We start from the raw sequence: 26,075 nt of genomic DNA, 5'->3' as shown, positions 1-26,075 counted from the left end.
GATATGTATATTTCTTCATAATTATATAAATTTGAAGCATTTAACCATCCTATTTTACATTCAGCAATAAAATTTTATTTTCTCCTCCATCTGGATAATTTTGGCAAAACTACTTGCTAAATAAGAAACAAAATTTTATTTTTATTTCGCCCTCCTCTGATAATCTTTAAAAAAAAATAAGTACGCGAAACAAGAAATAAAAAAGTCTCGCCTAATTTATAATTATTGTTTTGGTGTACTGTATGACATTTTGTGCTATACTGCAAGTCCAAGCCTTTGCACCGGGAGTCAATAATGAACTCATGCATAACACAAGACCTTGGTAAACACAAATACTAATACTACTATATAATTTAAATGAAAAATATAAATAAATAAATATAATATTACCTGTGCATGTAGTATATTCCCAAGACGACAATGACGACTATTATAAATAGGAACACAAATATCAAACCAACTGCCAAGCCAACATTTGAATCGGAGCCATTACCAATCTCACCAGTCAGGGGAGGGGTTGTCCCCATTGTGGGGCTAGGGTTTGGGGTAGCTGCAAAAAATAAGTACAAAAACTGTCAAAATAAAATACAAAACCATACATGTCAGTATTTGAATTGCAAGAAACACTTCAAAATGTCTTACGTGAAAAAGTAGCCATGTTTACCAAGTTTCACATTGGTATGGCAATACATAAATGAAACTAAATCTCACTATTAACGGATATATACAAAAATGGTTTCTAATTTGTATCACTCAGAGAATTACAAGTAATTATAAAACATGAAAATTAGAAAAAAAAAAATGTTTTTTATTTTTGTCATGGTTTTCAGTGAAATAAACTTTACAAATAAATAGATGTTTACATAAAATAATAATACTTAATATTCGAAAATTCAACAGATTTAAAGATTAGAATATTGCAGTTCCTTGACCATTAACTTTCACGTAGTCAGCGGGCCATTTAAAAAAAAAATTCTTTTCCAATACTTTTACACTGATTGCGTGTTTTGTGGCAACAATACGTCACATGGACACACTCTTTTCGTTGATGCTAAATTGGCCCACTGACATTCAGATTCGTCTCTCATTACGGACATAAAATGTAATAGAAAATGGAAGAAGTAGATGTAATTTTTAATTGACATAAAATACTTTTATCACTCTGATTTAAAGGGAATGGATTTATTTTCTGAAGGAAACATACTAAGGATAGCCCAAGATACTGTAGTAAGTCAAATTTCAAGTGGGGACCCTTGTCAATGTTGGGCAGTCAATTTTGCAATAAATTTAGAATGAATACACTGTGTTTGATAACATACAAAACAGGGACTTAATGCACAGGACTTAAGGTGTCAAGATGTAAATGTGACAGCATTAGATTCAAACTCATTATGATCTGTTTGATTGGAAGGATTCAGATCCAGATTTATATTCAATTATATTTGTAAAATATGGAAATAGCTGCAAGTACATTTTCAGGTCATTAATTAAGGCACCAATGTCACATGATACGAAATCCACCAAGTGACAAGAATCTATTTAGGTGTGTTATAAAAAATATTACCCTGCACTAAATTACATTCATGAATTTTTTTAAATCAGGTTTTTCATAACTGAATACCTCTGTGGCAATTACACAACCAAACCATTAACCATTACCTAGTGCATTATCAGTCGCTGTTCCAAATGGAAAGCTAGGACTAAAAGTAGCAGGTGCTGAAAATATAGAAACGTGGCTGTCAAAAACCTTATAGCAACATCATCAAAAAGACATTGTTAAAACATGGCTTTCGTGACTGTTGTCACCCCAGTTGTTGATTGGCTCACTTTACAACACTTCATGTGTCTTCATGTTCCTTCAATAAGCTGTCCATCCTAGGACTATGATGCAGCGCTAAATAAATTCTTTCAAGTGCAATGAGTGAAAGATAAAAGCACCGTAGATAATGTTTAATAAAGTAGGATTTGTCAGGAGCAAGCTTTAGGATACATTAGATTTGGTATGAAATGTTTTAATTCTAAGCTTGCCTGAGTAATCTTACGCCAAGCATGTTCTTCAGGCAAGTTAACCCAGACAAGATGAACAGGTCAATCATACTATGTCAGGTGTTGAACACTGCACAGTGACCTCAGGTCAAAATGTGATCATTCACAGGCAGTTTTGCAATGTTTTCCTTTTTGCTGCACCCAAGCAAAACCTTTTGTTAATGTTTAGTGTCATTGCCCACTGAACCAGCAAGCACATTAGATCAGGATTAACGATTCTGCATACCTTTACCTGGCTTTATGACAAGTCTAAACAAAGTTGCCACAGACTAGTCTGAAAACAGAGCCAAAGTAAGGAAATCTTCAGGAAACTACAAATTTCTAAATGTGAAGAATACCAAATATATACTTTATGCCATTGAAATAAGAAACTTAATAGTACAGATTGCAATATAGATCAGATGATAAAAAAAGAAATATTAAGAATATTCCAAAGCATATTCCAAGGAATACATTGCAGAACAGTAGGTTTCTGTAGATGTTAACGCATACAGTATCTAAGCAATACAGTATCTACAATAAAAAATTCTCTTATGTTGTAGAACTGATTTTTCTAAGACAGAAAAAGTTGTTTGATGAAAAACTAGGGAATGGTGAATGAGATACAGATTTTTGAATATTTAAAAACTGTGTGAAAAAGATGTAAGAAAGGGCGGTTTCCCAGTTTTTTAATATTTAAAGATCTGTATCTCATTCACCATTCCCCAGTTTTTCGTCAAAAAACTTTTTTGTTTTAGAAAAATCAGTTCTACAACACATCAAAATTATTTTTTCCCTCCGGAGCCTAAGTCCTGTCAACACTACAACATTTTATGTTACAAATAAATGTGATATGAACATATTTAGATGTAATATGACATCGTCATGCCCATATATGGGTACAAAACACAATTTTTCACATTAAATTTGATAGTAGAGGAGCATTAGAGAGATACAGACTATCAACTAAATAGGCTCAGAATGTACTGTAATACAAAAGCCCAAAAGCAAAGAGAGAAGGGCTACATGGTATACACACCTCATTATATTATTATACAGTAAGCTCATTAGACCAAGACTTGCCCAGTAAAATAGCAAAGCGACTATGATGACATGCTGTCATGGTTGAGACACCTCATTATAACTTTATTAGTTCACAGTACAACAAATAACTAATACAAAGATGAATGGCAGATGTGCTATAGACACCTCATTATAAAACATTCCAGGAAGAAATCAGCATTATAACAAGCCAAAGTATAGTAGGACCAAAATAAAAAAAATATATAAATGAATTAAATAAACAAATTTATTACAATTTAAAAGTTTAATCAACACATAATGGTTTGGGGAAGGGGTTAGTGTAACCCCCAATTGTGCTATTTATATATTTCATGTACAATAGCTCTTTCTGTTTTTTTAAGGACTTCAACTTGATTAAATAATGTATTATGGCAGTCTCTGAGGGTTAACAATCAACCTCTGCAAGATGTACTATAACAGACATCGACATCTGCCTTTTACTACTGAAAAACCTCCGATATGAGTCTCAAATTGCCTGTAAACAGTGCACTGATATGTGTGGTGTTTCTAGTCTAGTTTTCTTTAGATTCACAGTAATTTTGGTAACTATCTTTCTTTTGAGCACCTTCAGCACTGCTACAGTGGATCAAGAGCGTGTTATGTCTTATTATTATCATTAACAATGTAGGTGGCTGTGTTAAATTATTGATAAATAAAATTAATAAATTATAGGATGGGGAACAGAATTCAGTTCTTACCTTCAGGCCTTGAGACAGTAAATGTTACAGGAGTTGACTCTGGACCATCGTACTTCTTAGAAGGCTCTGTTGCACTCTCAGTTGTGGGAGTGATAATTACAGTATAACTGAGATCTGTCGTCATATCTTTTTCGATTGTGCCCGTATAATATTCATGAAAGACCTCGGAAACAAGCACACCATTTGTCTGATACGTGTTTGGGTGTAGTTTAACTTCGTAGGAGGTGTAATTTGGGTAAAATATTTCAGGACGATCCCAGGTAATAAGGAACGTCTGACCAATTAGCTGAACCTTTACATCTTTAGGCTGGCTTGGAACTGCATGAAAAAAGAAAAATATATTTAATCTTTTATTAGACTAAAAAAATAAATCAGAATTTAACAGGAAATAAACTTGCGATTTCCTTTTCCTGTTCCTCCTTTATGCTAATCTGAAACCTAGTCAATGCAGGGCAATGATATCCTTCAGGGCACAAAAAAAACCCCAAAAAAAAACAATGCTCTATAAACTATATAAGTCTCCTTAGAAGGCTTAAGGAAATGGAAGTTACTTATGTTTTTGTTTCTTTTTCTGTGTTACGTCCTTTGCCCGTGTCAAGCAAGTTTTTATACCTCGAAGTCAGGTCCTAACTCAGGGATACTTTCGAGTACTCAAAATTAAAACATGTAGAAATTAGAGTTGCCCTTTTTTTAGTTGCAAAACAAAAACCTTGACACTTTATAGGATTTGAAAGCAACACACTAGATTGGAAGACAAAAAGAGCAGCTTAGCTCAGTCGGCTATGCAGACAGATGTGCTATGTGTGCACTTCACCCTCTGTTCTTATGTTTCAGCTGGGGATTTGAAATGCAAGCTATATGATAATGCTCACTGGTAGCATCTAAAGTATGTTGCAATCGTGTAAATGTTCAACTAAAAAGGAATGTTAAATGAAAGCTTGTGAATTTATCCGGGTACACAAACCAGTAGTTTACTATAAATCATTCAGCTATAGAACAACTGCTTTTGGAATGGAACACACAGTGTTCTGATTTTTCATTGTTAGTCCACTTTTTCATTATTTTTTTTCATTTCATTTCTTTAGGCACGAGCGCCAAGGGTATGCCAATAAGTGAACTTATGTGGCATATCCCCCCACGGGGGACTTAATGAACCAGTACACCGGGGTAACCCCCTACTTTTTTCTCGAAGTGCACACGACCAAAATGTGTACACTTTTATCCATGTTCTAAACATTTAGAATTCATACTCAAATTTTGCACCACAAACATGTACTTCTTATGTACAGGATTACATTGAAACACACATAAATCTAAACACAGTACAGTATTTACTTCTGATAACAATGAACATCATATTCATAATTCAATTAATTAAATGAATATTTATTAGACCGGTTTAAAAAATAATATGATTTTGCACTACCAATGTACACCTTTTTGGGTAGTATTTCATGTTTAAAAGATCAGCAGTTAGTCGACTACTATACAGGAAGTTAGTCTAATTACTCCATCCGTATAACGACGACGTTCTTTAATTGATGTACGCTTCACTGCTCAAGTAGATGTGCTAAAAAATAATTTTGTTTTTATAAACTTTCATTCAAATAAATTTTATTATCTGATTATGAAATCTGTTTAATTTTTTTATGATTTTGTTAATTTATGAATTAATGATATTGGCTAATGTTCATGAACTAATGTCAATGAGCTGTAAGTAAATGAGGTATTATTAAAAAATAATGTTAATGAGCTAATTTTAATAACTAATAATCATGAGCTCCTGTTTTAGTAAAATAGTGAAATAATATAATTATCATTTCATGGTGTGCAAATCTCTGACATAAATATGTGTACCTTATAAATTGTTGTTAATATGATTTAGGAAATTCATTTTTGTGATATAATGTACTTTGTATCAGGAAATACTGTACGAAAGTTTCAATTAGAAGTTTGATCGATATGAAATGATTGTTGAATGTAGACAATTCACAATAGTTGTAAATTTAAATTTTGTTTCCGTTTACTTTATTTGATTGATATGTTGTTTATGAATGATAAAAATAAACATGAAAGCAAAAGCCAAATTTATACAGCATTGTATATCTATAAAATCATTTTAATATTATAATTGCTTACTTTGTATATTAAATAAGTTATTAACTTGCATTTGCAAATTACAACAAATGAAAGTAATATTATTTTGGTGTTAGAGCCTACAAATCTGATTTTCAAGTTACGATCAATGAATATTCAAATGAGACTAGGATTAAGGTTTCTCCTGGTATATTATTAATATTATTTGAACAAAAACCTCATTTGACATTTTCCCTCAGCCTCAATTTGTTCTTATTTTGTTCTTAATATTTAAGCAATTTCAGCTTCAGTGTGTAATATTAATACCTTAATGGCTTAATGTATAATGTAATTCATATGTTTTTTTATGTTTGTATAATTATTATAATCCATGTTTACAATAGCGTTAAACCATGATTTAATGATAATAATAGTAGTAATAAAAATTGAATAACTATAAAGAGCAAATCTTGTTTATTCTGTACGGATAATACTTTAATGATAATAATAAACATTTAATAAAAAAAATTAGTTTACTGTAAAATAAAAGTAAAATATCAATGATTTGATACTAATTTTCTCTTACTTTATGTTGTACTGTATATCCTGCCATATTGCAAAGACAGAGTGACACCATAACATTACATAACATCCCACATGCAGAATCAAAGTCCTGAAATACGCTATTTCTTAATTGAAAATCATGCACTTATAATTAAAGAGTTTAGAACTGCAAGAGGTCAAACTCTTGTGGTTTCGCTGAAACATAATCCTATTTCAAAATGTACTGCCACGAAGGGGCGTGTCCCTAAAAGACGAGTTTTGAACGTACTCTATTCGCATCGGATTCAAATGTTGCATTTGTGTGCACACAAAATCAGGGCAGTTCGACCTCTTGCAATTCTAGTGTTTGCTAATATCATAGATGCTTAGACTACTGACTGATAATGATATTAAAGCCAAATAAGCTGAAGACGACTTTCAATTGACATGTTGACAAGGACGCGAAGCCCCGCCCACAAAGTCACGAACACCTTAGACAATATGGCGGCTAGCCTTACCAAGTTACCAATCGGTTTCGGCGAACATTTTCTTTGCTATCAACCTTTTTTAAGAAAGAGTATTCAGGGTAGGCGGTATGCAAATGAATCATATATTTATAGTGTTAACCTGTTTCATGGAACAGATGGGGAAATCGTCGTAAAAGCATCTGTATTTCGCTCCCAAAGGAAGAGGGAAAAGCCGCATTCAGTCAACCTCGTCGGCAAAGGCCAAGTCACTGATGCGCACTGGTGATATAGGCGATTACATGCTTTAATCCATCGTTTGCACTTTTCAATGTTGCGTTTCGGCTTCGGGAACTGGATAAACTTAATTCCTCCTTTCAATCGTTCTGGATAACGATCGTCTAAATTGCAAAGTCTCAATAGACACCATTTCACCATATTTTTGGCAGTTAAAAATGTATGGCATATCCCTATTTATAACCAAGCATAGGCATCTAGGCCTAGGCTCATGTATGTTTCGCATGTCTATGGAAATTAAAATGTCCGGGGAAAAGTTTTTGATCACGTGACTAAATGACGCTCAATGATTAGTCGGTTTATCCCTTTGATACTGTTGTTAAGGTCCCCACAAATTGGCGGCCATTTGTACAGAAACAAGGCATAGTGTGGGTCACATGTGTATTCCTGCCCTGTCTATTGGACATCACATTCTGATTGACAGTTGTAACATTTGACTGACACTCCAGACAGGTCCATTATAGAAAGCTACCCTAATTTTGACTGGCAGAGATATAATACGTGACACAGAATCAATGCTGTAGCCAACTATTGGGACAGTTGGGACAGTCCCACACAATTTTTGTAATGGGTACATAAATAATGTGCACATTTTTAAAAATGGGTCCAAATTATGCAGTTTTATGCATAAATGAGTCCACTTTTTGAAAAATGGGTCCATATTTTTCAATTTTAGCCTAAAATGGGTAAACTTTTAGAAAATGGGTCTAAATTTTTCATATTTTTGAGTATTAAAATGGGTCAACTTTTAAGAAAATGGGTCCACATTATTTGAATTAAAGTGGGTCAAACCTGATACTGTCCTGCACTGCTGAAAATCCTGGCTAGGGCATTGCACAGAATCTAAACAATTTATAATTAGCTGCTTTAATGCACATTTAAAGCTTACTAATGATTTTTAGTTTTTTAATTGATTTTATTCAAATACAGTGAAAAACTTAAATTTACACAATTGGCAACAGAAAAATAATAACCGTCATACAAATATCATGATATTGGGCATATAATAAAAATTATTGTTTTAATAAGGGTTCACCTAAAAATACTGTTCGTCGTCAAATCTGTTACTTTAGATCAACACATGAATTGAATTGGTTTTTTTTTTTGTGTTTTTTTTTTTGCTAAACCTGCTCGCGACCAAACACAAAAGTTTGGAGAACCATATTCAGGTCACAACCCATAGTTTGGGAAGTGTGAGCTTAGGGTATAGAAGAGACATAGCTACATTAAAATTGCTTTGTATGCAATTGTAAGCCTACTGCCACAAGGCCATGACCATTCCATGACTAAAAATGATTAGTAGAATACATAAACACTAAGAGGTTTATACTAGTCATTTCCTTTGTTTACCATAGGGCTGTAATGTGTTTTTTAAAAGTTTATTTAACAATTCATTTATCAATCATGAGGGCCCACCACAAAATGAGTGTCAAGGTTAGAAAATCAACAACTGAGTTTATATTACATTTGGACAGATCACTTTACTGTATAAGCTTTAATTTGGTCTTATAATGGCTTCACTAGGATAAGTAGATCCAGAGATGTGAGCATATAAAGTTCAGGTGTATGAGAGTACTAGAGAGGCAGGATGGGAAGGGTCGAGTTTACGTTTTAAAGACTGGTATACCGCCGAGCGGCTGGAAAAATGGCTAATGATTCGAAACCAAAAGAGGATGCAGTATAACTAAATTTTGAGAAAATTGGGGTCAAAGATAAACTAACCTGCACAGGACTAGATTTACATGTGCAGAGAACACAGCTTTAGTAAAAAAAAAAACCTACTTAAAAATCATACAATCATAAAATATAAGTAACAATTTACTTAAAAACATTAAAATCAATATTTTGTAAAAAATTGGACTTTGACATATTTTGGTGAATATCTCAATATGATTTCACCAACGATGCGTCTCATTTAGTGGTGAGACCTCACATTGTCTTCCTTTTTTGGTGCTGCTATTAGTGTAAAGATCAAGCAGAATGAGCGCATTCTCATCTTCGTTCTACAACATGTTTACCTTTCTTTCGAAATGATTCATAATTGATCACATCCTTTATGAAGCATGGTGATTGTGTTTAGCCAGGCTGCATTGAAAACAATCTTAAAACTACAGTAAATTCCGTCAATGCAACTTTAGTTTAGGCCCTATAAAAAAAAATATTTAAAGTCACCATATCTAGGCTGGAAAAGTGATTTCATTTCATTTCTATTTTTTATTTTGCTAAAGCCAAATATTACCCTTCAGTTGCTTGCTGGTGCATTGATATTCAGAGTAAAACATGTTTAAGATATACAAACAATTAAACTATTTACCAAAAGAATTTTTTTTTTAATGATTTTTCAAAAAAATAAAAAATAAAAAAATAAAAATTCATGAAAAAATAAACCACCAATTTTTCAAAAATATTTTTGTTCCAATACCATAGAAGACATGTGCAAGGGTGATGAACTAATAATTTTTTTTTAATGGGCCTTAAGTATGATTCAGATTTGATTTGTTTAATGGTAAACTGACCACTATATGACAGGTCAACTAGCGGCCATATACCACAGAACTATGCACACTATTTCAATCTCATTAAGTCCTTTAGATGAGATTATAAGCAATTATATGTACCTCAAAAATTCAATTAAAATATTGAATAGCTCATCTATAAGAATCAAATAACTGACTTTACATCAGAAGTTTTAATGATTTACGTATTCAGATATTTTACAACAAAAATCCTTAAATTACAATTACTTACTGCTCGTTAGTTTTTAATGACCTACCTCTTTAACTGACTTCCTACGACACCAAAATTTCTAAGTATCGTCATAAATAATTTCAACATCAATAATAATTTACATGGACCTTTACTATAATGTCCACCACACTTAACAAAGTGACCAATCAGGACGTGTTATTTAGGATAAGGAATATATGCACGTCCCACAAACAATGCGCTATTTAACTAGCTTGATGGAATAAAACCACAGACACTACAATTCCAATAGTTATATGCACATACACTGACTACCACCAGTCTTAACATTACAGCATTTATATAGCATTATTTCATGAAGATCAGAGCACCCAAAATTTAAAGCGCATTCAGTAACATTCTTCTCCCTAAGGGTTTCTTCGTGTCTGAGCTGTCTGGTAAACCGGTACCAGCTACTCTCATCTGTCCACAACAGGGGCTGTAGGGGCCAGTACACTGGGGTAGCACCCCCCCCCCCTACTTATCTCAATAAATGTACTGGGTTCTTTATAGTGCACATGAGCCAATTGTACAATGGGCTTATAGTGCTTATGCAAGAAGACTTGTTCCACCTCCAGAACCATACGCAAACATGTCGTTTGAATTAGCACTAACAATATGGCTTTAGGTTGCGGTTGCTGTCTTCACCACGCAGCCATACAACTTGCCTCTTGCACTAGCAGCTATATACATTGCTCTCACCTTAATTAAAACATATTTCAAGTAAAATAACAATCCACATTCCTAGAATCCATAAAAATAATATTACAAAATGTTTGTAATAACTATTAGCATGTTTCCTGCTATAGTTTTGATTCACATAACACCTTTTCCATAATTATGTAACACCATGTGGGTCTTTATAGAACTCTTTAAACAGCTGTTCACTAAACAGAGCAATGCCCTCGAATAAATTCTAACTTCTACGACAATATGACAACATAGCCACTCAACATGCACAATTATAAAAACATTGAGAACTATAATGCAACCTTTGACCTGCCAAGAGCTCTAGGGAAGGCTAGGTTCATGACAGGAAACTTCACATTACAATAAATAATTTTGCAAGAAGCCTGTTGTGGCTATTTATTATGACTGATTCACTTTAGACGGCAGGAGGAACACTGCATTGGCTACTGTGTCCCAGGGGATGCAGCTAAGCTGTTCTGATGTTCTCCCAAAGCACCACTGACCATGATTTATGATATCATACTTAGCATCTAATGTTGTTTCAGTAATCATAATTTCTGTACCCTAACAATATATTTTGATTTAACATTTCAAATGTAAGTTGTAGGTGTAGTTTGGCAATTAAGATGCTCACTTTTTAATCTTTAATGTTAAGCTGTCTGTTGACTATCATGTTTTATATGACAAATTCCTATGACTTGCCCTTTATGACTGCAATATATATGGATGTCATACGACATCATTTTGCCCAAATATGGGTAAATCATTAAAATAGAATCAAGAAAATTAAACAACCAAAATACTTCATAAGGAGGGTTGAAAATGGAAGTGTGGATCAATTAGTGAGAAAGATGATGGTGTTGTGCATGTGGTTAGCAGACTATTTATGAGCCTAGAGTGAGTGATAAAACTCATCAAGTTCATGACATAAGTCTAGCCATGAATGTATAAAATGTAGTTGGATTTACCATTCAAGGTGTGGACTAGCTCCTACAATAGCTTGCTTCTCCCCAAAGTGTCTCCTTGTGTCTGAGCTACCTGGTAAACCGGTATCAGCAATCTCTTGTCTGTCCACAAGAGGAGCTTATGGTTTATAATCCTTATCTGAGAGGACTTGTTCCACCATCAGAACCATAGTTCGAACTAGTGCTGATATTATGGCTGTATTTTGCACCACCCCTGCCTTAGCCGCTCAGCCATTCGACTCGTCATCGAGTCAAAGAAGTGGTATATTAAGCCAACTTCTTATTCTCTAATCATCAACTTCACTCGTTTAAGTCATTTTGTCAATGGAAATTATGATAATTAATGAATTTTTGTGATAAGGACATAACCTATAGTATGTGTTTACTCTTGGAAGAAAGTGTATACTTAAATGTACAGTATTGCTTATGTAACATTCATTACAATAATACCATGACACAGCACAGAACACCTGATATCTCAATATGTTCATAGTGTAAATGAAAGCTAATAGTCCACATGAAGTTTGTAAACTGCTGTCTACAGTACATTTTATTGGATTGAAAGACTTATTACCGGTGGGGTCCTTCTGGTAGTGAATTGGGCAGTCAGGGGTCCCATGGTAGAAGTCATCATTTCAGGGAGATCTGTTTAAACAGACTCTTTTAGCTAATTTGGTTTGCTCCTTATAGTGATACCAATCAACACTGACTTCCGTGAGATAAATGATAAAGTGTTAATACAGTAGTAAAAACATGCAGATTTAATGAATTTGCAGGAGATGATTATTTTTCGGGAGATTCTTGTCCAGTTGAGGGAGTGCGGGAGACCACCCTGATTTCCGGGAGACCATCCCGATTTCCGGGAGACCATCCCGATTTCTGGGAGACTTTGGAAACTTGGGCAGTACACCGCAAGATAATCTCCTGCTCTTTCCAAAAGAGTACAACATGTTCTTTAAATACAAAGTAATGAATGGTATTGCTAAAATAATGTTTATGCTTTTACTCACAGCCAGTATCAGTTCTGTCAATTGTTATTTCTCCTTTTTCTCCAAGTCCAACTGAATTGCGAACTGCTGCTGTTAACTCGTACTGCTGGAAAGGGTCTGAAAAAAAAACCAATTTCAATCAAGAGTCACATCATCTAAATTGCAATATTTTATTTCGCGAAATTCAGTACATGTTGATGAGTACAGGGCATAATCTACAGATGAAACAGTATAAATATTAAAGGCACTAAAGTTTACTACCAATCAACACATATGTAACATATCAACCTTTATGTTGACATCAGCATACATCATACAATACAAAGGTCTATGGCACCCAGTCAACAGACAGTCTGATTATTTTTTGAGGGGTGTTTTCCTATTGAAATGGTACTACTGTAATCTAGGTCACTTTTATACTTTAGTACATTCTCTGTATTTGTTCTACATGCAAATGATGACAACAATTCCACATATAATAATTAAAATATTGACACAATTCAAGGGTTTATCATTTTACATCCCAGCAGATACCTAGGCATACCCACCCAGTAATAACGTCAGAATCCAGGAGTAATCCAGCACTAAGTCCTCATAAAGATCTTTGTAATGTAATAAGCAGTTTTTTTATTTTTATTTTTTAGAATCCTAAGTTACTGTCTCTTATACACATCTAGATGTGTATAAGAGACAGCCCTTTGTTCAGCTATTAGTTTTTCTTGTTGCTGGGTGACCATAAACACCCTCCCCCTCAGCAGCCACTAAGAGGGTTGTCAGTTCAGACCAACTTGTAAAATTAGTACCTTAGGCAAGACATTCCTTGTTTCGCATACTTATTTCTTCAAAAATTATCGGAGGGTGGAATAAAAATTATAAAAAAAAAATCTTTTACTTATTTAGCAAATAGTTTTGCCTAAAATCATCCAGACAGAGGAGAATAGAAATAGAATACAATTTTTTTTATTGGTGAATGCAAAATAGGATGATTAAATGCTTTAAATTTATATAAATTGGAAGAAATTTCAGATAGCGGAGGGCATAATAATTGAAATTGGAATCATCAATATTTGCAGTTGGCGGGTTTGCTAAACAAGGTATAAAAAAATGTTTCGTTTATCAATGGACGTTTGAAAGTACACAATACAACTAAATATTATGAGTCATTAGTAGACTTTGGTAAACCTTCAAACAATTACAATTACTACATAAAGACTACATTGTTGGTTAATCATTGATACTGCGCTGACCCCTTACAAGTTGAACCCTCACCCTTCTGTGACTGATTCTATAAATTACTCCATTCATAAATTCTGTATGACTAAAAATGCGATTCTATCAATAAATTCATAAATTGTAGACATGACTGACAGATGACTTGGGATGAACTTATGATTGGCCAATGACATACTCTTGGGGTAGAGGTGTCACTAGAAACTAACCAAAGACACTGGTTCTATTTAAACAATCAATCACCAATATCCATGGAAAAACTGAAAGTGCACATTAACTACTGAAATTAAATTTGAATAAAAAAAATCTTACAACATGAATATTAGCTTTCCTATTTTTTGAAATCTCCTGAATTGGCTCGCAAATATTACTTAGGATTTTCATATTAAAATATCTATATATCAGTGAAAACTAAATTTGAGTTTTATTGTAATTAACTTGGTATCTGACATTATATAACAATGGGATTATATTGAATTGTTTATGTTTGTATTATACAGTATATCAGCACATCTTTAATAAGAAAATAATTATCAAAAATATTTGACTTTAAAATTCATTATGTTAACACATTAGTATATCTATGATTACTGTATAATTGTAAAAATATAAATAAAAGAAATTGTCACCGTCATTTTCAAAATTTTTGATGAAAATCTAACAATAAAAATATATAACAATGAAAAAAGTTGAACAATATCCCTGGACATTGTTCCATTGTTAGATCAGAAGTAAAGATGACTTAATCCTGAAGGAAAACACAAACAGATCCCAAAGGATAACACTTCATTTAAGGAAAGTGACGCACAACATACAGTAACAGACCTTTAATTCTTAAGGTCAAGTACGCATGACCTGGGAACTGTTAAATTAGAATAAAAAACAGAAGAATACAGGAGCAACAGGGATGTCATCCACACTGTAATACAATTAAACTTCTATTACATTAAAAAGAAAAGAAATAGAAAGTTGAGTGTGCATGTTTATAATAACAATAGTTTAGCAGAAAGAGATAAATACTCCTTTTTTTCAAAAATATTTAATGTTAAGTGCATCAAAGTACCAGCATTTTGTCTAAAATTATTATTATTATTATAAAAACAATTTCTTTACTATGCTAACAAGGTAAGAATTGCATTTACAACATACTAGACTATTGTAAATATTATTATTATTATTACTACTATTATTATTATTGTATTGTAATGTTAACACTGAACAGGGGTCTTTCCTGTTCTTCCAATTAATACTAGATCATATCTAAATGACAATTTCTACTGGCCATCCATAATGGGTATTCCTATCAAGTCATTCTTATCAGGCTATTCCTACTAGGCCATGTTTTGTTACTTTCCTTACATTCAACAGATCATGGAGGCTCCATGAACAGATCAAGAAGAATCCACTGAAATCTTTATATTGCTTACAAAATACAGGATATGCTAAACAAGTAATCTCTTAAAACACCAGGTGCTTTGTTGCTTAGCAACTAACATGTCCTGAATAAGGTTGACTGTCTAGCTTATAAACATCAGAAATAACATCACTTAAATCATGGAGGTATAAATTAAATCAACTGAATATACTTAATTACATACTACAGGTAGGCCTGAAAATGTTTCTATTTTTTTTCTAGTCAGCATGATTAATGAAGTCGGTTTTGACTTGTGAAGCCCAGAGTTGCAGCAAAGAATTGCAAAAGGTCCGACACTTGTGGTCTTGTTGGAACGTAATCCTATTACTACTACTACGAAGGAGAGTGTCCTTTAAAAGAAGAGTTTCAAGCGAACTCTATTTGAATTCTAATAGGGTTGCCCCTATTTCGTGGCAGTATTTTTGTTAATGTTTCATGGTGTGCATACAAATGAGGGCAGTTCTAAAGTATACTCTTTGGTCGCAGAAAATTGTGAGGCCAAGAGCTTCCAACTTTAACGCCTACAGCTAATTGTGAGGCCCAGAGCTGCCAACTGTTAAGGGATGCAGCTAATTATGAGGTTTAGAGCTACCAACTGTTGAGAGCCACAGCCAATTATGTAGCCATAACTGCACCCTTTGTAAGGCTTGGTGCTGCCAACTGTTAAGAGCCACAGGCAATTATGAAGCCTGTAGCTGCATTCAATCGTGAGGCTTGGAGCTGCCACATGCCGTGAGCCACAGGTAATTATGAGGCCTGTAGCTGCAGCCAATTGTGAAGCTTGGAGCTGCAAACACCCAGAGCTGCAGCCGATTTTGAAGCCTAGAGCTGCCAACAATTGAAGGCTGCAGCTACTGCAATTGTGAGGCCTGGGGCTGCAGCCACTTTTGAGTCCAAGTTCAGCCAATAACAGGCTGCCACCAACTGCATTTAAATAGTGTCAAATACACATCAGCAACTACGCAAGAAGCAACAAAAAAGCCTGTATGTACTTAATATTATTGGGTCACTTACAAGTACAAAGAACACATACTCATCTCCGTAGGGGAGAATCCTATGACACAGCAGCTAGAAGTATACTGGCACATGTTCTCCTATGTGGTGTGAAAAGTCACTAGTGTTAACATCCAACATTTTGAATATAGCCTAATTGCTTTTACATTTATAAAAAATAAAAAATAATTATCACTAATTATACTAAATGATATGTATAAGAATGAGAAAACAATTAAAAAGTAATTAATAGTAAATGATGTCTATGACTACTGCATTTGAAAACGATATACTTCCAAGTACTCAGCTTCAGGTACAAAACAGTAGTCAAGAGTCTGGCTTGCATCCAAAACAAAGGGGACTTTCCCATCCTCATAAAAATCTCTATTAGCTTTCAAAATGTTTTCCACAAAGCTACTCCTCTTACATTAAATCCTGGCCAAGCCAGAGAACTCATACCGACCGGAGCTTATTCCCAGTTTCAAGTAACATGAAAACATGATCCTCCTTCTACGTGGGATGCTAGTCCCCTACAGGTTACTTTCAGCACAAATGATATGAATTTAGGTAGACTGAAACAATGTGATAAAAGTGCCTTGCTCAAGGATACTTAAGCAAAATGCATAGTAACATGACAGTAATTGTATCATCGCTGTTGTTCTTACTTTTATAATTATATAATTATAATTGCATTCATATTGGTTTATTATAATTAATATAAATTTGAGTCCCAGGAGAACCCCTGCATTGTGTTATAATTTTAGACTCAGGCATGATATGCCATCAAATTCTTGAATACATATTTCAGAACTGAAACTCACCAAATTAATAACAAATGATGATGATATCTCACATAATTATGGCCCCAGAGTTGTCATATTACAGAGTAACTCATCTTTTAAGTCACATAGGCTTGACTGTAATACATGTAACTCCAACATGTGTCAGTACTGATTTTGTACAATTTAGACACAATTACAAGTTACTACAATTAGGCAAAGTACAGGGCTTGCTGTGTAGATAATACACTGACTGAACCACTGCATAATGGCTTGTGTTCAAATACTAACGGTATTGATAATAAACCCAGTCAAGTGTACTTAATAAAAGGATAAAAGTATGACTATCTGAACGATTTGATTTATTGACTAGCTTTACAGAACAGTAATGGGTGTGGACTAAAAATGATTCCCAAATCCGGGATCCTATGTCAGGAAATCACCAAGGACAACTTCTATTCAATCCGTTTGTGATTAGTATTTCCAATATTAATTATAGTACAAAAACTTCATTTGATGTGAGCACCTAAATGCATGAAACAACCAAAATCAACTTCATTTCTCCAGCCTCAAATACTCATGTGTCCTTGACATACATGCACTCTCCCGATTTACAGTAGGGGCCATCCATAATTTTCAACATTTTCAAAATCTTGTTTGTGTTTTTGAGGGCCCCTTTAAATCAGCACACGCTGGATGGGTCACCCTCTCGAAATATGGTTGAATAAATAAATAAATACTTAAAAGAGTATAAAACATGGTTGAAATTTTAGGCATAAATCATTAAATTTTATCTTTTTCATAAAAAAGTGTCTATGCATACAATACGCTTCCAACAACCTGAGCACCACCTCCCCAACCCCCCAAAAAAATTCTGTTTTGTACTCTTGTGAAAATGTTGAAAATTATGGATGACTCTTTTAGCATGGTCAGTCTCTATTTGGGACTGGTCTCTTACTGAATATCATGATAACAATTTCTTCCAGGTTCTCCCAAATTAGAAAGAAAAATGGCCTACTGTGCCAATACAAATCATCAAAAATCTTTGCCAATAAACGGTTACTCTTAGAGGTTACTGGAATTATATTTTGCATATTGCAGATATAATCTATTATATTTGACAGTTTTTTTATATTCTCATTCAATAAATAGCTGTGAAACCCTTTTGTTACTGAGCGGCGTTTTTAAAAATTATTTTCCACTTTTCCTTTCATAATACGTGGGTAATGAATTTTACAATGCACATTTCTATTATAACTTCTACTAAACTTTCAGGTTCATGAAACCTACTAGTTTACAAATGATTTTATCACCCTACATTGAACTATATAGTTGCATGCTAATCTCATGAAGAGTCCAAAATTTACCTACAACTCCTCTCCAAATGTTTATGTATTTCAGTAGTGGTTTGTATAGTTCTATATCCTTGAAGCAACCTGGATTTTTGGATTATTATATGCAGGGGATGCACAAACATCCCTCATCTTTGCACAGTTTACTTGTGTACATTAATTATCTAATGGTTCAGATAGAGTGTAAAAATCACCTAAGAACTCAGCATAAACATTGTCAGTACTACGCTGAATATTAATAATATTCTCAATAACTAAATATCTATATTGGAAACTAAGCAATAAAAACTGGATTAGAATAATGACTCACAGATGTTGTTTACAAACCTACATATTGAAACATACAATAAAATAATTACTAGAGAATATGTACGAAATCTAAACAAAGTAACTTACCTGTTTAAAACATTCACAACTTTGAAGTTACATTTTCCTACAGAAGTAAGCAGGAAACTCTTAGGTTTAAGATAAGTAAGTTTTGTACAATAAGAACATCCTGCATGGAGACTAAACTGGAAGTAGAGTCATCAAAGCATGATGACCTAATTGGGAGGTTACTGACGATACTCAACAATAGAGGGGGCTACCATCTATTTTCAATATCTCTGTTTATATCTATTTGCTAATTTAATAATAGAGGGAGCTTTTACATAATATATTAGGTAGTGTACCTGGAAATTTGCAAATCATTTTTATCAGAAATCAAATGAACCCGACAATTACATTTGCCAGTCTAATTAAATTATATGCAAGAAGAGACTTTGATAACCATATTGAGTCATAGTTTGCAAACATTATTTGGTATCACAGGATTGCAGATACAGGATGTTTACACTTACAGCAAAAAAAAAAACCAAAAAAAAAACCATTGCAGTCTCAATACAACTTAATTTAACCATTTATAGCAATCTTTCCCAAGGGGTATCACAGCAAGTTGTTACTTGTACAGTATTTATCAATTTGTTTTATTTGTATTTGCCAATTTACCAAGGAAAAAGAACATCATGATATGCAATTGACAAAATACTTTTCGTTTATAATGTATACTAGAAAATCACAACGTAGCACTCAATTTTTGGAAACATGCCGTGGGGGGGGGGGGGGAAAGAGTGCCTGGGCCTAGGCCAAGATACCGGCTGTAGGAGCAGTAAATGCAGCGTTGAGATGTACAAAAGACTGGCAGGTGAGGAAGAAGACGTTTATATTTACAAGGGACTATTAAAGTGAACAAGATAAGAACTTACCAAGGTTCTCCAAGTTAATCACCATTGCATCTGATATAATTGGGTTCCACTTGGTTTGACCTAGTTTTCGGTAATATAACTCATATCCGATAATACGTCCATTTGGCCTATCAACAGGAAGGATCACACACACAAATTTTCTTGTAAATCTTCTAACTACTTCAACTTTATTTGGTTTTCCTGGAACTGTAAGTATAGCAAACTTAGTAAGTAATCATTGGAATAGGGGCAATATAAACAAAATACATCAGTATCATAATCATCATCCTTATCATTAACATCATCATTATTGGCATTATTATTATTATTATTATTATTATTATTATTTTTATTATTATTAAAGTAATATTATTAATGGTAACTCATGGAGTGGAGCTGTGGCATGGTGGCTAAAGGCCAACTCAGGAAGCGTTGTACGACGTAGCCTGACACGATTCATCATCAGGGACAGTATTAAGCCGTTAAATATGCCAAGAAATTCTATGACGCGACTGCCCCCTACGCAATATGTCACGTCTGCGTTCAACTCACACGGACCTGACGCTACAACAAATCACATCGGGATGCGTTGTACGACGCTCTACGAGTTTGCCTTAAGATGCATGTAATACAACAACGATAATTTACACATTACTGATGACGATCATGACAATGATGGTCAATATGATGATGATAATGACAATGATTATGATGTTATGATGATGATTATGACAATAACAATGACCATGATGATGATGAAGATGATCAATGATGATAATGACAATGATATTGATACCAATGATGATGATGATGATATCCGATTTCATTTTTGCGTCAGGAGTAATAATATGAATAAATTAAAGCATTACCTCAGTCATTGAGTGGTTAAGACACCAAGCTAGTTACCTGGAGGTCACCAGAATTACTTGCGAGATACTTTTTCGCAATCATTTAGAAACGTACTAAGAATTCAGTACTATAATACAGTAGGGCAAAAATCGATTCAGATGCTGATAATGACAATGATGATGGTAAGACAAGGTTTAAAATATCATTTAACATTCTACTTTAAATCATAATTGCTTTTCATTATTTTCCATCCATTATATATATTTTAGGATAGATATAATTTGGTACATACTGGCTTCATGTGTAGTGATTGATAGTGCATTGCTGTATGGTCCAAAGGCACTCGCACCAACAGCATCATTCTTAACAGCAACTGATATGTTGTATTCTGTTGCCGGTAATAAATCCTCAAGAACAGTTATCTGAAAATAATATAATAATGACCTTTGCATCATCGACCAAGTAATAACGTCAAAAAGTCCGATTGCGTACGTTTTTCAAAGTGATAATGTATATTATTCTTAATAACAAAATCAGATTTGTCGTATTTATTTATTTATAATTCAATCTTTTCCATTTCTGCTATAATAATCACTATTAGTTCAGTTTCAACGAACTACCACCAACGCAAGTCGTTAAAATCAGCGCACATGTTTACAATGACAGCAATTTATTTGACACCGCGAAGTGTAAACAACACAATTGAACAATCTAAAAACTACAAAAAAAACATGACAGAAAGGTCCATAAAGTATACAGACGTTTTAATGAGAATTAAAACAATATTTTGTTAAATGGGAGAATGCTAGCGATTAAAATAATTTGTTTTTTATCAAAGGTAAATTTAGCTAGGGCCTAGAGTCTAGATTGTGATAGACCACGCTGCAACTCTGTTGGTTGGTTCGTACTGGTCGGCTAGGCTAGGTAGTGGAAACTGACACCCGATCTACAGTAGTTTACAAATTTTGTCAGGTTTTTTACCTTGGGGTTTGTAAAATACAGTAGACGTTTTATTAAACAAGCCTTTCCACCGTGTAACGTTTACGGCCTCGAAGCTGGCTGGCTGTTTATCTGGCTCTAACTTTCATCGAATGCAACTAGGGAAAATCGTATCATATTTTAAAACTTAGATAAGTGACTTAACTTCGACGTGAACCAGGCTAATAAGAATTCAGACCTACCGTTTCATTAGATGATACATCTTTAGTATTTAACACTCGAGAACTAGAATCAAAGTAGATAAATTGGACCCTATATCCAACAATAACACCCCTGATGTCATCATCAGGGGCAAGCCAGGTCACATTGGCTGAAGTTGCATTGATAACTTGTGCTTGCAATATTTCAGGAGATGATAGAGGTTCTATAAAAAAAAAAAATCAGTAAATGAGTCAAATAAATTAGATAATAGTACAAACAATTTTAAATTATAAATATATTTTTTTAATTTTGCAATTGATCTTTGGAAATTGAATCCCTAATTCAGTCAATGGCTGCCAAGGATTCAATTGTTTTTTTACTGTTTTCAATATAAGATACCAAAATATAAATGACAAAATATATTAATAAAAATACAAATGTTGAAGAATGTTGAAAAATAAATTGATAAAAACTTCAATATTTAATAATTATTTAATTAAAGTCACATATTTAAAACTGAACCTACCTCTGTGAATTGTTATAGGCCTAAAGGTTTCAACTAAAAAAGCAAATTTACAAAAAAATGACCCCTTGACATTGAAAAGGGCAAATGATATATATTGGTTTTAAAATGTTTTTATAGGTGCTGTGTAAATAACCACAGTAAATATGGCAAGGCTTGTTAAGTATATAGACCTCTCTCCAGTCGATCATTAACCAGTATAATGTTAATTATGAATGGGGAGATTTCGAATTTGTGTGAAGACACGATGCTAGTATGGAATCACTTGGATCGTCCTACCTAGCGTCCTATGTTCTCTGCATACATAGATTTGGCCAATTTGCATTCCAGAACCTACTCGACGAGGTGACCTTAACGTTCTCGCATGCGCAGATGACTTTTAGTGACATCATTACGTTCTACGCCCTACCATTGTCGTACAATCGAAAGCTCCCAATTGGTTACTGGCATCATACTGATACTCCCATCCTAAAAGGACATCACCCCCAATATCTACACTCTGCTACAAATAAACAAAAATCTTCAACTTACTCCCTGCCTTAGTCCTGATGGGGTCTGAGACTGGACTAACTTTAGAATAATTATTGAAAAGAGCAGTCACTCTAACAACATATTCGGTGTAGGGCTCTAGTCCAGTGGCATTTGCCATAATAGCACTTGGCCCCTGTGGTTCGCTTGAAATTCGTTTCCATTGTGAATCATCCTTTTTCCTGAATAAATTATGAAATTGGAATAAAAATAAAGTATCATATTTTGTTAGTGCATTTTTTTTTGTCCACAAGTAAATTTTATGTGACAAACTTGTGTGATGTGTCAAATATGGGCATATCACATTTATTTGTCAAAAATTTGATAGTGTGGACAAAGCTCTAGAATTCAGCCGATAGGCTTAGCCAGCGAGCCGTCCGGCTGTCTTTTGGACGGCCAACAATTATTTAGGACGGCCACTTTTACCGTGACACCTTGGACGGCTTGGCCTAATCAGCTCGGCCTAGCCTAATTGGGCCTGGCAAATTCTTTATATTCTTCAATTCTATCGAATGTTACATTAAACTAAAGCTAAATCTAAATATGGAGAAAACATAACAGTATATAGCAAACAAACAAACAAATAAGAAAAACATTAATTTTCTACACGGTCTAAAGCTCTGACTGCACTGTCAAGTTTTATGTGAACAAATATTATATGTGTTGTGTATCTAAAAGTCTTGAAATTGTGGGTTGGGGGGGCTGATGGGGGAACGAAGGTCATATGGGAAGAGCTCAATGATTAGGTGAGGTGCGGCAGCCAGCAAAATAAGGTAATTTTAGATGATTTCTGGAGGGCAAACAGGGATGGTGCGAATATTTTTACACTACTGTGTATGAATTAATTGCTGATATAGGACATGATACACTTGTACAGTATATTTATATATGGGCATGATGAAATTTAGATTTTACTAGCATTGCATAAAGGTTGAGGTGCATAATACTACCATTGAGCTATATGCTGAGTACCTGTGAATTCCAAAGGTAGCACAGTTGGCTACAGTAAGTGTGCACTTAACCATAGATCGGAAAGATAAGTAGAGGACTTGTCTTCTGACATAAAGTAAGTTCATCATACACCTTGCTGAGATTAGTGTCATGTAGCTATTTACAAGTACACCCACATAAATGTAAACTAACCTAATTTCCACAATGAAGCCATCTATAACATCACGACCATTGCCTGGTGCCCACATTACTTGTATCGAAGTGGATGTCCCAAGATTAGCAATTTCTTGTGGTTTTCCTGGAGGTTCTGGATCTACAGTACATCAACATTATAATTTTTTATTTAAAACATAATTCCAGCACAAAACATTGATATGAAATGTTATTAAGACTGAGAGACAGGATATTATTACCAGCTGTTATATGAAGGTGGAGGAAAATATACAAGAGCCAATCAAATAATACTTGATTCAACCTTCGCCAGCAGACCATTAGATTTTTTTATTTCAAGAAATACTGTATAATTATGTTTTGACATTCAAATAATTTCAGTTCTATTGTATGAACAATATTCCATTTTTAACTAGTGTACAGTCAGTCACTCCATGGAGTGCATATCCGCCACATGCCCAATACAGAATAATACACGCAGTACGTTTATAGGCAAGACGGGAAATTCCATTATTAAAAAAGGGAAGTAAAAAGTAAACCAAACCTTTGACTATCAAATTCACATAGGTTGTATTACTAATAGTTGTGGTGGAGTTATCTTCTTCTACATCTCCATACACCATACAGGCATAGGTACCAATATCAGATAACACCACTTCATGCACTTTCAACTTGCTCTGATCGTGGCTCACAATAAAATACTTTCCCATTTCGATAAATTGGGAATCGATGATAACCACATCTTTGCCTGTGATGTTCACACGCACCCATTCAACAGAGGAGACTTCTGCGGGGAGGATGTTGGTGGATGCCGTGCACGGTAGAAACGCATTTGCGCCGATGAATTGAGTTACATTCTCAGACTTTAGTGAATGGATTCCTGAAATTATACAATAATTTTATAACTGAATAATATGACTTAGAGATTGTTTAATATAGAATGTAGTAGAAAAAAAATACAAATAAATATATTGTTTACTTTTAATAGGCCAAAAAAAATAGTCACTTCTCGCTGCCATGCTTCCTTTTTACTGTTTACTCCACTTTACATTATTGAGGTCAAAATAAAACTTTAATGAACCTAAAAATCTGCTTGAAGTACTCATAATTGAATCTGTAAGTAATTAGGAACAATAGTAATTCTGCTAGATAATTTGGTGTTCATAAATAACATTTGTACTGTTAATTAATCAAGCATAGCATGGGAAAATATTTCATGTGAATAAGCAGTCACCACTACTATGGCTTCTTCATGTTAAGGAATAGTTAGTTTAAATGTCAATATAATTTTTATTGCTTACGATAGAAAGGGTAGTTGTTCAACAGTAGTACTTTATGATTAGGAAAAAAGTATGCCTTCTGGGCCAGCCTACAACTATATCATCCCTAACTCTTTATCAAGAAAATCTAGTACTTGAATCATTACCAACATGGTTTATATGTTACTAAGTTGGAATGGCACCATGCTAAGTACCAACTGAGCATCAGGGAATATGACCCCAGGGAGCAAAGTATGTTCATAGGTGTTTGATCCAATGGCTATGGTAATGCTATAGTAAAAGTACATTATGCACTTGGTATAAGATCAACATATTATTAAGTACTAAGCTTAGATCTACTGCAGACACATTTCTGAGCCCATATTCATTAGGAAGAGATTTGAGCAATCTAATTGTGATGTTAGTTTGAACACTAACACAATCATGTCAGATAGCTGTGCACTGCATCTTATTAGTATTTACGAACATCACTTAAAGCCCCATTGCCGGAAAAAATTATTTTTTTTAGAAAATATACATTACTCTAATTATTATAAACAATGGGAAAATATTGGCATAAATTTTAGCTTTACACAAAAGAATTAAAAAAATGAGATATACAGACTATTTCTCATAGGAGATGTAGATTGCATTCGCTGGAATGCTCTTGCTTTTATGTATACTTTATATAGTCAATAAAGTGCACCCTCTCTAATGAGATTAGTTTTTTGTACTTCGCATCTCACACACAGCGGTTGATCGAGTAGGCCTGAGATTTATAGTTTAATTGTCAAGGGTATTGCTACACTCTGCAAACCTCCAAAACACTGCAAACCCCATCCAAACCTTGGGATAGCAATTAAATCATGTAGTATAGGACTCAATTTGGTATCTCAATAAAAAAAATCATAATGTTACATTCGTAAAAACCAATTTTGGGGTTAAAAAAGCCATTTTTTGTATTAAAAAATTGCCAAACCCCGCAAATTTCCAAAAAACACAGTGCAAACCCCATCCAAACCCTGTGATGGTGATTGTATCATGTAGTATAAGATTCAACTTTGCAGACCTATTGCAAAATTAAACAT

The 26,075-nt window shown here is 33.9% G+C and overlaps 1 protein-coding gene across 1 annotated transcript in view; it reads right to left on the bottom strand.

The window, feature by feature from the left end:
- Positions 1-26,075, bottom strand: part of LOC117112321 (receptor-type tyrosine-protein phosphatase zeta-like) — a 75,453-nt gene that overhangs the window by 26,453 nt on the left and 22,925 nt on the right. Inside the window, exons 3-11 of the mRNA XM_033255388.1 lie at positions 24,273-24,608; positions 23,750-23,870; positions 22,610-22,788; positions 21,597-21,778; positions 20,708-20,837; positions 19,588-19,773; positions 12,597-12,692; positions 3,807-4,124; positions 391-550 (exon numbers count right to left, since the gene is read on the bottom strand). Of these exons, the coding sequence (XP_033111279.1) occupies positions 391-550; positions 3,807-4,124; positions 12,597-12,692; positions 19,588-19,773; positions 20,708-20,837; positions 21,597-21,778; positions 22,610-22,788; positions 23,750-23,870; positions 24,273-24,608 (1,708 nt within the window). The remainder of the gene's footprint in view (positions 1-390; positions 551-3,806; positions 4,125-12,596; positions 12,693-19,587; positions 19,774-20,707; positions 20,838-21,596; positions 21,779-22,609; positions 22,789-23,749; positions 23,871-24,272; positions 24,609-26,075) is intronic.

The sequence above is a fragment of the Anneissia japonica genome, unplaced genomic scaffold (genome assembly GCF_011630105.1).
Source record: "Anneissia japonica isolate Jap-2015-1 unplaced genomic scaffold, ASM1163010v1 scaffold287750_len332794_cov232, whole genome shotgun sequence".
Classification (NCBI taxonomy): Eukaryota; Metazoa; Echinodermata; class Crinoidea; order Comatulida; family Comatulidae; genus Anneissia; species Anneissia japonica.
The sequence above is the reverse complement of the archived record's forward strand: the minus strand, read 5'-3'. Positions and strand labels throughout refer to the sequence as shown.